This window comes from Nomascus leucogenys, chromosome 6, assembly GCF_006542625.1.
Source record: "Nomascus leucogenys isolate Asia chromosome 6, Asia_NLE_v1, whole genome shotgun sequence".
Lineage (NCBI taxonomy): Eukaryota > Metazoa > Chordata > Mammalia > Primates > Hylobatidae > Nomascus > Nomascus leucogenys.
Genome location: NC_044386.1, coordinates 82,978,677 through 82,991,487, shown reverse-complemented (window position 1 = coordinate 82,991,487; position 12,811 = coordinate 82,978,677). Strand labels below are relative to the sequence as shown.

Sequence of the window (12,811 nt, the reverse complement as noted above, 5' to 3'; positions counted from 1 at the left end):
TAATCTTTTTTTTTAATTTTTTTTTGAGACGGAGTCTTCCTCTGTCGCCAGGTTGGATTGCAGTCGTGTGATCTTGGCTCACTGCAACCTCCACCTCCCGGGTTCGAGCGATTCTCCTGCCTCGGCCTCCTGAGTAGCTAGGACTATAGGCACGCACCACCACGACTGGCTAATTTTTGTATTTTTATTAGAGATGGGGTTTCACCATGTTGGCAAGGATGGTCTCCATCTCTTGACCTCATGATCCGCCCACCTTGACCTCCAAAAGTGCTGGGATTACAGGCATGAGCCACCATACCTGGCCTGAATAAAATAAACTTTTGGGACTTGCCTTACCAGTCATCAGAACATTTATACATTTTTAAGGCTATTGTAATCAAGTCACTGTTGTAAGAATAGACAAGTGGACTGGAATAGAGAATCCAGAAATAGATCCTATTAGTGGAAAAGTGAATTATTTTGTTGTTTAGATCTTCTGCTTTCTTATTTTTGTTCACTTGATTCATCTTGTACTAAGAGTGGTATATTCATGTCTCATGTTATTAGTGTTTCTATTTAGGTTTCCTTGCATCTCCTGTAGTTTTTGCTTTATAAAAGCTGTGGCTGTGCTATTTTAAAATAATGCCTGGCTAATTCTTTTGCTTTTTAAAGTAATTTCATCTCTTTGCTCGGAGGTCTTTAGGATTTTATCTTTATCTTTGAAATATAATAGTTTTACTAGGCTATTTCTTGGAGTTGATTGTCTGGGTTTATTTTCCCAAGTACCTTGTACATTGATTCAGGTATTTTTTCTGTTTTAGAAAGTTTTCTTGCATTGTAGCTATAAAACCAGTTCTGTTTTTGTTTGGTTTGTTTTGTGTTTTTTTTCCTCACGTAATCCAATAATACGAATATTACTCTTTTTTCTTATCTTTTTCCAATTATTTCTCTCTGACCCTTTTTATTTTTCTTTATGTCATTGAGTCTACTCTTCCTCGAACACTTTTATAATTCATTCTTCATTGCTGAGATCATTTTGCCTTTTTCTTCATATTTCTTTCCTGAGTTCAATTACCTCTTTCCCTTTCTTTCTTCCTTTCCTTTTCTTCTTTTTCTTTGTCTATTTCTGCTTTCAGTTTTTGAATTTTTGATTCAGGATTTTTCATATCATCATATGTTCCAGTTTATTTAATTTTGTTTGGATTGTTAACTTACACTTTGTTTTGCTTTGTTGTTACCAGGGAATTTCCCTCAATTGATAAATGTAAAAATTTAATTTTGTTTTGTTTTCTGCAATAGCTCTGTATGCACTTGAGTTTTCTCATGTTCATTTTTATGGTATTGAGTATTTTATAATATTCTTAATTTAATTGCATTCTCTTCAGTCAATATAGCAAAGTCCAAATACAATAGCAGAAATTTTGTTTGTTTTACTTGAGGAAAGGGTTGTTCTGTCTTCAATTTTATGGGTCTATTTTGCCTTGCAGGACACTAAATATTTCCCCTTTTTCTTCTTTTACCCTTCACCACTCAGTTGTTAAAGGATGCTTCTTTCTTCCTTTTTGCTTTTTCTTTCCTCTGCATTTCAACAAATGCTTATTTAACACTTGTCTTTTTAAATTACACCTGCTCCTTTAAACCGTGCCTTCTGCTTTACATTAAATGTACTTTGAAATCTCTTCCCTGTAGTCTGTGCTCTGATCTGCCCAGATATTTTTCCAGTGTTTTCAGATACGGTGTGGATTTAATCTTTCTGGGAGTCACTCCAAATCATTTTTAGCCCCCTTCACGAGCCTTCTCCTCTGTCTTTTCTGCAATTTTTCTTAGTCTGCCTTTGCTTGCCACAAAGCCTTGTGGCTGGATGGAGGTGAAAGCATGTACCCTGGATTGGTTGACTTTTTCTCTTTTTTATTTACAATTATTTGTAATTTTGGCATTCTGTATCTTCAAGTTATGCTACAGGTGTGGTTTGGTATAGAATTTAATTTTTCCTTCTTGTTTTTCTTAAATTTTGGGCAGATAGCTATGCAGCTGCCATTGTCTTCAACTATGTAGAAGTCCTGGATTACTTAATAAATGGTGGTGGCATAACTAGCCTTCTACCTGGAAACAATAAAATTGGACTCAGCTTGTCCTATATAGAGTGTATTAAACTTCCAGATGAATGTAGAATTTATTTTAATTCCAGATGGACTAAAGACTCAGGTGTTTTTTTAAAAAATCTCTCAAGAATATCAAGGTGGTTTTGTATAGGTGATTACCTATATAATCTAGAATTCATGTGGAATCTGGGTGTGAGAGTGGGGCAGGGATACTCTTGACCAAGAATGGAAAACAGAAGCTATAAAATAAAAGATGTGTGTGTACGTAAAAGATAGATTTAGAAGAAATATTTTCAATGTTGAGGACGGACTGTGATAAAATACAAAAAACTTTTACGAGTTGACAAGATAACAAAATAGGAAAATGCATGAATAAGTATTTCCCAGAAGAGCATATCCAGATGACCAACAAACATAAGATGTTCAGATTTATTAGTAATCAGGGAAATACAAATTAGAGTAACAACATATCCCGGTACAACTATCAAACTGGCCTAATTTAAAACAGCAAAATTACATATGGATTATGTGAGAAGGGGTGGAGGTAAATAAGGCACTTTTATGTCCTCTGCACAATGCTAGTGTTTAATACCAAATGAAGTCAGGGTGGGATGGAGGATCATGATTTTCCCCCCTCTTAAGTGCATACTTTACAAGTATCTTAGGAAGATGAATTAAGCATAGTAATCATAAACTTGTGAAGGCAAGTGTCATCAAATTTTATATTTAGAATTTACCAGGGCATAATGAGATATAAGAAACTCCTTTTAATTACTGTAGTCTGAGATCTTTATCATTGGAGTACTTTCTTGAAGATCTGCGTATGTCATGAAAATTAAATTCCCTTCAGTGATTGAGGTTTTTCTCTATTACCAGCTATTATAAGTGACATTCTGGGGACTTGCTTGAGAGACACCTTCCCTGCAATATTTTGTAATTAAAAATTTTGTGTATATATAAAAAATATATGTCAATGCATCTTATTTCTGATGCATTTCAAAATAAATTACAGATGTCTGTTTACTTCCCTCAAATATACTTCAGCTTGCATATCATTATTCAGTATTTTTTGAGGCAAAATTTACATTCAGTGAAATGTAAAAATCTCAAGTGTACTTTCACTGAGTTTTTTTATTTTTATTTTTTTATGTAGAGATGAGATCTCACTATGTTGTCCAGGCTGGTCTCAAACTCCTGAGCTCAAGCAGTCCTCCTGCCTTAGCCTCCCTGAGTGTTAGGATTACGGGCGTGAGCTACCGGGCCCAGCCCACTAGGTTTTAACAAATGCACAACCTGTGTATTCCACACCAGTATTGAGACATAGAATATTATCTCAAGAAGTGTCCTCATGCTCCTCACAGTCAGTTCATGCTGTCACCCTCTAGAGGCAACCACTATTTTGACTGAAGTATTTTTATGGACTTGTGTTTTCTTTTGGATAAATCTTTAAAAGAGGAATTGTTGGGTCATAGGGTTAGATATATGTTTCATTTTATGAGAAACTGCCAGACACCTTTCCAAAGTGGGTGTTCCGTCCTACAATTATGAGTCCCAAAGTTTTTGGCTCAGGGAACTAGAAGGATGGAGTTACCATTTATTGAGAGGAAGAAGTCTACAGGAGGGACAGGTTTGTTTGGGGTGGTGGTACTGGCAGATTAGGAGCTCAGTTTTGGATATGTTAATTTTGAGATATCCAACCATAACCAAAACTGTTAGATAGCCATGTGGGGGGGCCAAGTAGGCAATTGTATATATGAATTTGGAGTTAGGGAGAAGGCCTGGGTTGGAGATAAAAAATTGGGAGTCATCAGCATGTAGAACCCACTGTTATACTGATAGTGGAATCAGAACTGAATGGAAAAGGTACATCTGAAGAAATTACTGTTTTTTAAAATAAACTTTTTTTTTTTTGAGACAGAGTCTATCTCTGTCACCCAGGCTGGAGTGCAGTGGTGTGATCTCGGCTCACTGCAACCTCTGCCTCCCAGGTTCAAGCGATTCTCCTGCCTCAGCCTCCCAAGTAGCTGGGACTAGAGGTATGTGCCACCATGCCTGGCTAATTTTTGTATTTTTAGTAGAAATGGGGTTTTATCATGTTGGCCAGGCTTGTCTTGAACTCCTGGCCTCAAGTGATCTGCCCACTTTGGCCTCCCAAAGTGTTGGGATTACAGGCGTGAGACACCGCACCTGGCTGCATTCCACCAGTTTGAAATCATTAATTGTAATGTAAGATGAAATTTTAGAAACATTTTATGAGTCCTCTGTATGTTTTTGACTGTTTTCTCTTCTCCTTTTGCAGGACTAATGGCTGAAGGATAAATCAACATGGCAACTATGATTCCACCAGTGAAGCTGAAATGGCTTGAACACTTGAACAGCTCCTGGATTACAGAGGACAGTGAATCTATTGCTACAAGAGAGGGAGTTGCTGTTCTGTATTCTAAACTGGTTAGCAATAAGGAAGTAGTACCTTTGCCCCAACAAGTTTTATGCCTCAAAGGACCACAGTTGCCAGACTTTGAACGTGAGTCTCTTTCAAGTGATGAGCAGGACCACTATTTGGATGCCCTTCTTAGCAGCCAGCTAGCATTGGCAAAGATGGTATGTTCGGATTCCCCATTTGCTGGGGCACTTAGAAAACGACTGCTTGTACTCCAGCGTGTCTTTTATGCACTTTCTAATAAATACCATGACAAAGGCAAGGTGAAGCAGCAGCAGCATTCTCCGGAGAGCAGTTCTGGTTCAGCAGATGTCCATTCTGTTAGTGAACGCCCCCGGTCAAGCACTGATGCACTTATAGAAATGGGTGTTCGAACTGGTCTAAGTTTATTATTTGCACTTCTAAGACAAAGTTGGATGATGCCTGTGTCAGGACCTGGTCTCAGTCTTTGCAACGATGTTATTCATACTGCAATTGAAGTTGTGAGCTCCTTGCCACCATTATCATTAGCAAATGAAAGCAAAATTCCTCCCATGGGCTTGGACTGCTTATCGCAAGTAACAACATTTCTTAAAGGAGTCACTATTCCTAATTCTGGGGCAGACACTTTAGGTCGTAGATTAGCTTCTGAGTTGCTGCTTGGTTTGGCAGCTCAACGAGGCTCATTGCGATATCTTCTTGAATGGATAGAAATGGCTTTGGGAGCTTCAGCAGTTGTACATACCATGGAGAAAAGCAAACTACTCTCAAGCCAGGAAGGAATGATCAGCTTTGACTGCTTTATGACCATATTAATGCAGATGAGGCGTTCTTTGGTACGTACTATAAATCTCAACTTTAAAGTTCATAATAGTTTTTGGAAAAGTCAATGCAGTTTTTAATGAATTGGTGGTAATAGTGAATGATTTGAGACTTTTGGGGATTGTTGAGTTAATTAAATATTTCGTATACTTGGAGTGAAGAAACTTTTATGCGTGTTGATATATATGGTTGGTACAGTGTTAAGACTACTGCATCAGGAGTCAGGTTTATAGTTTTAGTTTTGTGGATTCTCATGTGAACTAGAGAAATTCATCTAACTTTATATTTTAGCAAACTTATGAAAAATGAGAGATTTTGGCTAGTGATCAGGAGGTCTTTAGAAAAAAAACCTCTTATTTTCATCTTTCCCAATTTATATTAAACATTTACTATATGCCAAGTACTATTCTAGGCCTTGGGGCAACAGCCTTGAGGATACAGTTTCTGCCCCCATGGAGTCAACAGCCTAGTAGAGGAGTCAGATAATAAATATATAATTTCAGGTAGTGAAAATTTCTAAGAAGAAAAATAAAAGAGGGAAAGGGAATAGAGACTGGTAGACTTAGGACAGAGGTTGGGAGGTGAAAAGTTGCTGTTTTAGTTAATGTGGTCAGGGAATGACTCTCTGAGTTGTAACATTAGAGTAGAGACCAGAATGAAAGGAAGTGATGAGCTAAGCAAAGATCTGTGAGAAGCGTGTTGTCAGAGGAAATTAATTATTTGACTATCATAACCTTGGATACTACATTAAAGAATAAATAATAAAATAGTGTAGTATAATCAATTTCAAGAATTTGTAAGACTGAAATATACCTTTGTGAAAACCAAGAATAAAAATTCAAATTTTAAAATACAAATTTAGGCTGGGTGTGGTGTCTCATGCCTGTAATCCCAGCACTTTGGGAAGCTGAGGAGGGTGGATCACTTGAGGCCAGGAGTTCGAAACCAGCCTGGCCAGCATGGTGAAACACCGTCTCTACTAAAAATACAAAAATTATCCAGGTGTGGTGGTACGCGCCTGTAATCCTAGCTACTTGGGAGGCTGAGGCAGGAGAATCGTTTGAACCCAGGAGACGGAGGTCACAGTGAGCAGAGATCATGCCACAGCACTCCTGGGCAACAAAGCGAGAATCTGTCTCAAAAATAAAATAAAAAATAAAATACAAATTTAAAATATTAAGACTCAAACACTTAAAAGCTGACTTAATTTTAATTAGGTTACATTGATCAAGTCTTTTTTTTTTGAGACGGAGTCTAGCTCTGTCACCCAGGCGGGAGTGCAGTGGTGTGATCTCTGCTCACTGCAACCTCTGCCTCCTGGGTTCAAGCGATTCTCCTGCCTCAGCCTCCCAAGTAGCTGGGATTACAGGCGTGCACTACCACGCCCGGCTAATTTTTGTACTTTTAGTAGAGACGGAGTTTCACCATGTTGGCCATAGCTGGTCTCGAACTCCTGACCTCAGGTGATCTGCCCACCCTGGCCTCCCAAACTGCTGGGATTACAGGTATGAGCCGCTGCACCCAGCCTACATTGATTAGTCTTTTCGGTATCCTTTGTTACCAGATGTCAACCAACAAATCTATTTAGTTAAAATACCTAAAAATGTCACTTATAAATGATATATGTATATTTCAAGTCTCCCGCTACCCCCAACAAGTAGAAAGCTTTTGGACAGGAGTGTCTCATAAAAACCAGTTATGTTGAATTTATTTTCAAACCAGGGACATTTAAGTTTTCACCTACTTTACTTTTTGCATTTATGAACTAAATGGTAAATATTGGGGCATTTTTTACAATTTTATCATAGGTAAGTACTTGGGGATTTTAGATCATAAGATCTATGAAAATTTGAATTTCTTACTGTTACATAAAAATAAATAAAGCATGCCGTGCTTTGTTTGGGATATGGAATGTTGACATGGGTTCTGTACTCTTCACTTGAGGTGCCCAGGGATGCAATGATGTAATAATTAGGAAAGGCTTTAGGGACCAGCTGTGGGAGGTGCGTAGGCCTCTTTGTGTTTTCTTATTCAATATTCAAATCCTCTCACTTGCACATGTTTTTCTAACTTTGTTTTCTGATTCTTAATACTTTCTGGTAACATCCTCTTATGTTATACTCCTTTCAAGTCTGTAAAGCGATTTATTGACCTAAAATAATGTATCTAATAGATATATATATATTAAAAAATAATGTATTTATGGTCACGTTAATATTTCTGTAAGAAGTCACTTAATTCCTCGTTTTACTGGCTATTTATTTTGCATTACCTTTGTTACAAAAAAGATATTAATCATTGCACAATATAGTTATATGATTAAATGGTTGCCAATGGTGTGTTTGAACAAAATGCTGGTTACCTTGAGGCAGAAGCCTCTTCCTCGAGGACCTTACCTTCTAAGGCCTTATTCTATAATATTGCTCCTTAATGGGAAGAGGTTACCCCAGGAAATAGATTTATTTTCTCAGTGTCCATTTAGCCTCATTGTCTAGGCTTGTATGCATATTTGATAATTGACGGATAGTTTAAATATTTTTCCTTTTTCCCTTTTTTTTTTTGAGACAGAGTTTTGCTCTTGTCTCCCAGGCTGGAGTGCAGTGGCGTGATCTTGGCTCACTGCAACCTCTGCCTCCCAGGTTCAAGTGATTCTCCTGCCTCAGCCTCCCAAGTAACTGGGACTACAGGCACCCACCACCATGTCCAGCTAATTTTGTTTTTGTATTTTTAGTAGAGACGGGGTTTCCATGAAGGCCCACCTTAAAGTAGATGTAAAATAATTTTTTTTTTAACTGCTGGATTTCCAGTTTTCTTTCTACTTAGCCTCTCATTCCCAGACAAAATAGCAAATTCACTAGTCAGGGAGGTGCTTCCCTCCTTCCCCTCTAAGGCCATACCCTATAATATAGCTCCTTATTGGGGCAGAGATACCTTTAAAAAACTAGATTGCTGGCCAGGCGCGGTGGCTTACACCTGTAATCCCAGCACTTTGGGAGGCCAGGCGGGCAGATCACCTGAGGTCAGTTTTGAGACAAGCCTGGCCAACATGGTGAAACCCTGTCTCTACTAAAAATAAAAAAATTAGCCGGGCATGGTGGCAGGTGCCTGTAATCCCAGCTACTCGGGAGGCTGAGGCAGGGAGAATCACTTGAACCTGGGAGGTGGAGGTTGCAGTGAGCCGAGATCGTGCCATTGCACTCCAGCCTGGGTGACAGACCAAGACTGTCTCAAAAAAAAAAAAAAAAAAAAAAAAAAAAAAATTAGATTGCTTTTCTCAGAATTCTAGATCTATTCTGGGGAAGAATATGTGTTTGACCTAATTTAGCTCTCTCAAAGCCACGTCAGGCCTATATTAGATTGAATTTTAATTAAATCTCAGATTGGTTTAAGGGGAAAGGAATGGTTATTAAACTGAATTATATATTTGTTATTTCTTCTTGCACAGTCAGTGATAGTATCTGATGCTTTTGGTCTCCAGAACCCATGTTTCTTTTCTTTTCTTTTTTTTTTTTGAGGTAGAGTCTTGCTCTGCCACCCATGCTAGAGTGCAGTGGTGTGAACTTAGCTCACTGCAACCTCCGCCTCCTGGGTTCAAGCTATTCTCGTGCCTCAGCCTCCCCAGTAGCTGGGTTTACAGACACTCACTACCATGCCTGGCTAATTTTTGTATTTTTAGTAGAGACGGGGTTTTACCATGTTGGCCAGGCTGGTCTCGAACTCCTAACCTCAGGTGATCTACCTGCTTCGGCCTCCCACAGTGCTGGGATTACAGGCGTGAGCCACTGTGCCCAGCCTAGAACCCATGTTTCTTACACTTTACTGTTGTCTGAGAACTAGGAAATTTGTAGAGCCTCTTCTGATGCACTAGACCCCAACCTGACCTGATCCTCCCCATCTTGAATTTCTCTATCCTTGAGTAACTGAGACAGAACTTATCTCCAAGCTATAAGTTAGAGGGAGAGGCACATAACCATCTATTGAGTATCTGGTACAAAACCTAACAAAAATAAGTTCAATCTGTAAATTGCATTTACTTCTGTGATTCTTAATCTCTGCTGCCCACACATATGTAATGAGTTTGGTGGGAACACACAATATATTCATTAACTTATATGAGAATAGGGAAGTAATCTCAGTGTACATCTTTAAATTATAAGAAATAACCATATGTACACCATTTGCCTTTGATGCCACTAGGTGTTTACTGTGCATGGTGTGCCAGATACTGCTAGGCACTGGGTTAAAAAGATGAATAAGCTTTGTAGCATCCATGTCTTTAGACAGCCCACAGTGTAGTGAAAGAGGGATGCACAGACATTTCAAATTAATGATAATGGGCTATAGTCTGTACTGGGAGGAGATGATGGGATGAAAGAAGAGGGTGGGAGGCAAAGGGACAGAAAATGTCTTATGGAGGAAGTACCCCTGAAGTTAGTTGAAAAGTAGGATTTTGCCAGCAATTGTGAGGTGTGTGTGTGACGGGAGCTGGAGAAGTCTTCAGATGAGAGGCTCACAAAGCAATTGAGGTGTGGGAGAGCAAGCCCCAGGATGTATGGAATGGAATGAGATGAGATTGAGGCTGCAAGCTAGGCAGGGCCCTGTATCCCATGCTATAGGCTTTGGGGACTTGATCCCATATGCAATGTGGAGTTATTGAAGCAATTTTGAATAAAAACAGCCAGAATGGAAGGAAATGTACTCCATGTAATCTTATGTCTTTGAATATCTTAAGCAGACAAATGTGAGGGGAAAAAAAAATTGTTATTTTGTATGGTAGATAAGAGGAAGGTAAAGACCTGTGAAACAAAAAAATTTATTTTATTTATTTTTTAAGACAGAGAGTCTCGCTCTGATGCCCTGGCTGGAGTGCAGTGGCATGATCTTGGCTCACTGCAACTTCCACCTCCTGGGTTCAAGCGATTCTCCTGCCTCAGCTTCCCAAGTAGCTGGGATTACAGTTGCCCACCACCATGCCTGGCTAATTTTTTTATATTTTTAGTAGAGATGGGGCTTCACCATGTTGGCCAGGCTGGTCTCAAACTTCTGACCTCAGATGATCTGCCTGCCTTGGCCTCCCAAAGTGCTGAGATTGCAGGCGTGAGCCACCGCACCTGTCTTATTTATTTTTTTGAGACAGAGTTTAGTTCTTGTTGCCCAGGCTGGAGTGCAATGGTGTGATCTTGGCTCACTGCAACCTCAGCCTCTGAGGTTCAAGCAGTCCTCCTGCCTCAGACTCCTGAGTAGCTGGGACTACAGACGTGCACCACCACACCCAGCTAATTTTTGTATTTTTAATAAAGATGGGGTTTCACCATGTTGGCCAGGCTGGTCTCGAACTCCTGACCTCAGGTGATCTGCTTGCCTTGGCCTCCCAAAGTGCTGGGATTACAGGCGTGAGCCACCACATCTGGCCCCAAAATTTATTTTAATTTCCACTTTATTTTTGGACCGTTGAACTTTCTATCATGTTGAGAATGTGAACAAATGAAGTCATACATTTAATGGGCTATATTTTTCAAAATTTATTTTCTGTAAAAATGCCCAGCTTTAGCCCTGTTTTTTTTTTTGGAAACAGAGTCTCACTCTGTCACCCAGTCTGGAGTGCCGTGGCAGGATCTCGGCTCACTGCAGCTCCCGCCTCCTGGGTTCAGGCAGTTCTCCCTGTCTCAGCCTCACGAGTAGCTGGGATTACAGGCGCCCGCCACCACACCTGGCTGATTTTTGTATTTTTTAGTAGAGATGGGGTTTGGCCATGTTGGCCAGGCTGGTTTTGAACTCCTGATCTCGGGTGATCCACCTGCATAGGCCTCCCAAAGTGCTGGGATTACAGGCGTGAACCACTGTGCCCGGCCTGTGTAGAATGAGTTTTAGGTGTGTCTTTAATCATAACTGACTGAAGCTGGAGTAGACTTATCCTTAAATACTGACTTTTTTGGGAAGAAATTAACAACAGTCATTACAGTGTTTGTAGGATATTTTGTTGGTTTGATATTGTTAAATTTGGCAGTAATTTATTAAAGGCTTCCAGTATTTTCTCTTCTTTCTCAATATATATACATAATGCAAAATAATAATTATTGCTATCAGTTTTGAGATCTTACTATGTAGTGGGAACTGTGCTAAGCAGGTTTTACACATAATTTCAGTTAATTATGCAACAGCTCTAAATGTTGTGGGCATCATTCCCATCTCAGGATGAGACCCTTTCAGTAAGAGCGAGTAAGTGATGGAGCCTCGATTTAAACCCAAGTTTATCACTAAAAACTTTATGCTGTTTTCAACATTTTTCTCCATACTGTAGAAAGGCATAAAAGAGGGATCATGATGGCCCTGGTGCCAGCTCCTAGAAAGGTACATCAGTCTACTCCTTATCTGTTTTTGTTTTGGTGATCACTAGAGTTGGCTTTTAGATAACGAAGCCACAGATCACAATTGTGTTTTTTCTCAGAAATGCTTCACAGCTAACTAGGGAATTTGGAGAGGCTGCAACCAAGTATTTGTTGGTGTAGCAACACATTGTATGTCTAGGGACTAGTTACTTTTTAAACACTTAGCTTCTGGTATGATTCCATACCTGAGTCTGGACTCTGAAGCCTTACTATTCAAAGTGTGAGCCACAGACAATAGCATTGGCATCACCTACATTTGTTAGAAATGCAGAATCTTAGGCTTCTTCTATACTTACTAATTAGGATCTGTATTTTAACAAGATCACCAGGTAATTCGTGTCAACATTGAAATTTGAGAAGCAACATCCTAAATAATTAAAAAGAAAAACTGACTTGGCAGCAGCAGGTTAATAGCAGATGACCCAGCAATAAGAGAAACAGTCAAAATAGAATCAGAGATCTGAAGACGATGAGCAATGTGCTATGATTGGAAGGCTCTGATTAGCTATCATAGTTACTGAAAGCTATCTGAGAAGTGAGGGATTTGGAACAGCTGAAGAGAATAATTAAGAATAATGATTATTAATGGGGTGGGGCGATAACAGAGACCATGACAACAGGAAGCTTTACATGTAAATTTATAAAGATCTTGGAGAAAAGGAAGCTATATGAAGAGACTGAAGATTAAACTTCTCTGCAGCTTTGCTGGGGTGCAAAGAGTGGTGTGAAAGTCATTCACATGGACTTCATCATAGCAGCTTTTGAAGGCAGAGGGGGAACTTGTTAGATGACAAAAAAGTTCTGCCATGTAATACTCAGCTCTTCAGAGAACTCTCCAAAGTGATTGACATTGCATTGATTTGAGGGTAGCAAGATATTTGCTGTTTTGTTTTGATTTTGAGATGGAGCCTCGCTCTTGTCTCCCAGGCTGGAGTGCAGTGGGGCTATCTTGGCTGACCACAACCTCCGCCTCCTGGGTTCAAGTGATTCTCCTGCCCCAGCCTCCCCAGTAGCTGGGACTACAGGTGCCCACCACCACGCCTGGCTAATTTTTTGTATTTTTGTATTTTTAGTATTTTGTATTTTGTATTTTTGTATTT

General features: G+C 39.5%; 1 protein-coding gene across 8 annotated transcripts in view; it reads left to right on the top strand.

Annotated features, from left to right (window-relative positions):
• The window catches only part of HERC1 (HECT and RLD domain containing E3 ubiquitin protein ligase family member 1), a 240,864-nt gene that overhangs the window by 55,481 nt on the left and 172,572 nt on the right, over nt 1-12,811 (top strand). For all 8 annotated transcript variants that reach the window (XR_004030537.1, XM_030814531.1, XM_030814537.1 and 5 more), the window contains exon 2: nt 4,381-5,336. Coding sequence is in view for 7 of the 8 variants with exons in the window: in XM_030814531.1 (XP_030670391.1) it covers nt 4,407-5,336 (930 nt within the window). In the remaining variant the exon portion in view is untranslated. The remainder of the gene's footprint in view (nt 1-4,380; nt 5,337-12,811) is intronic.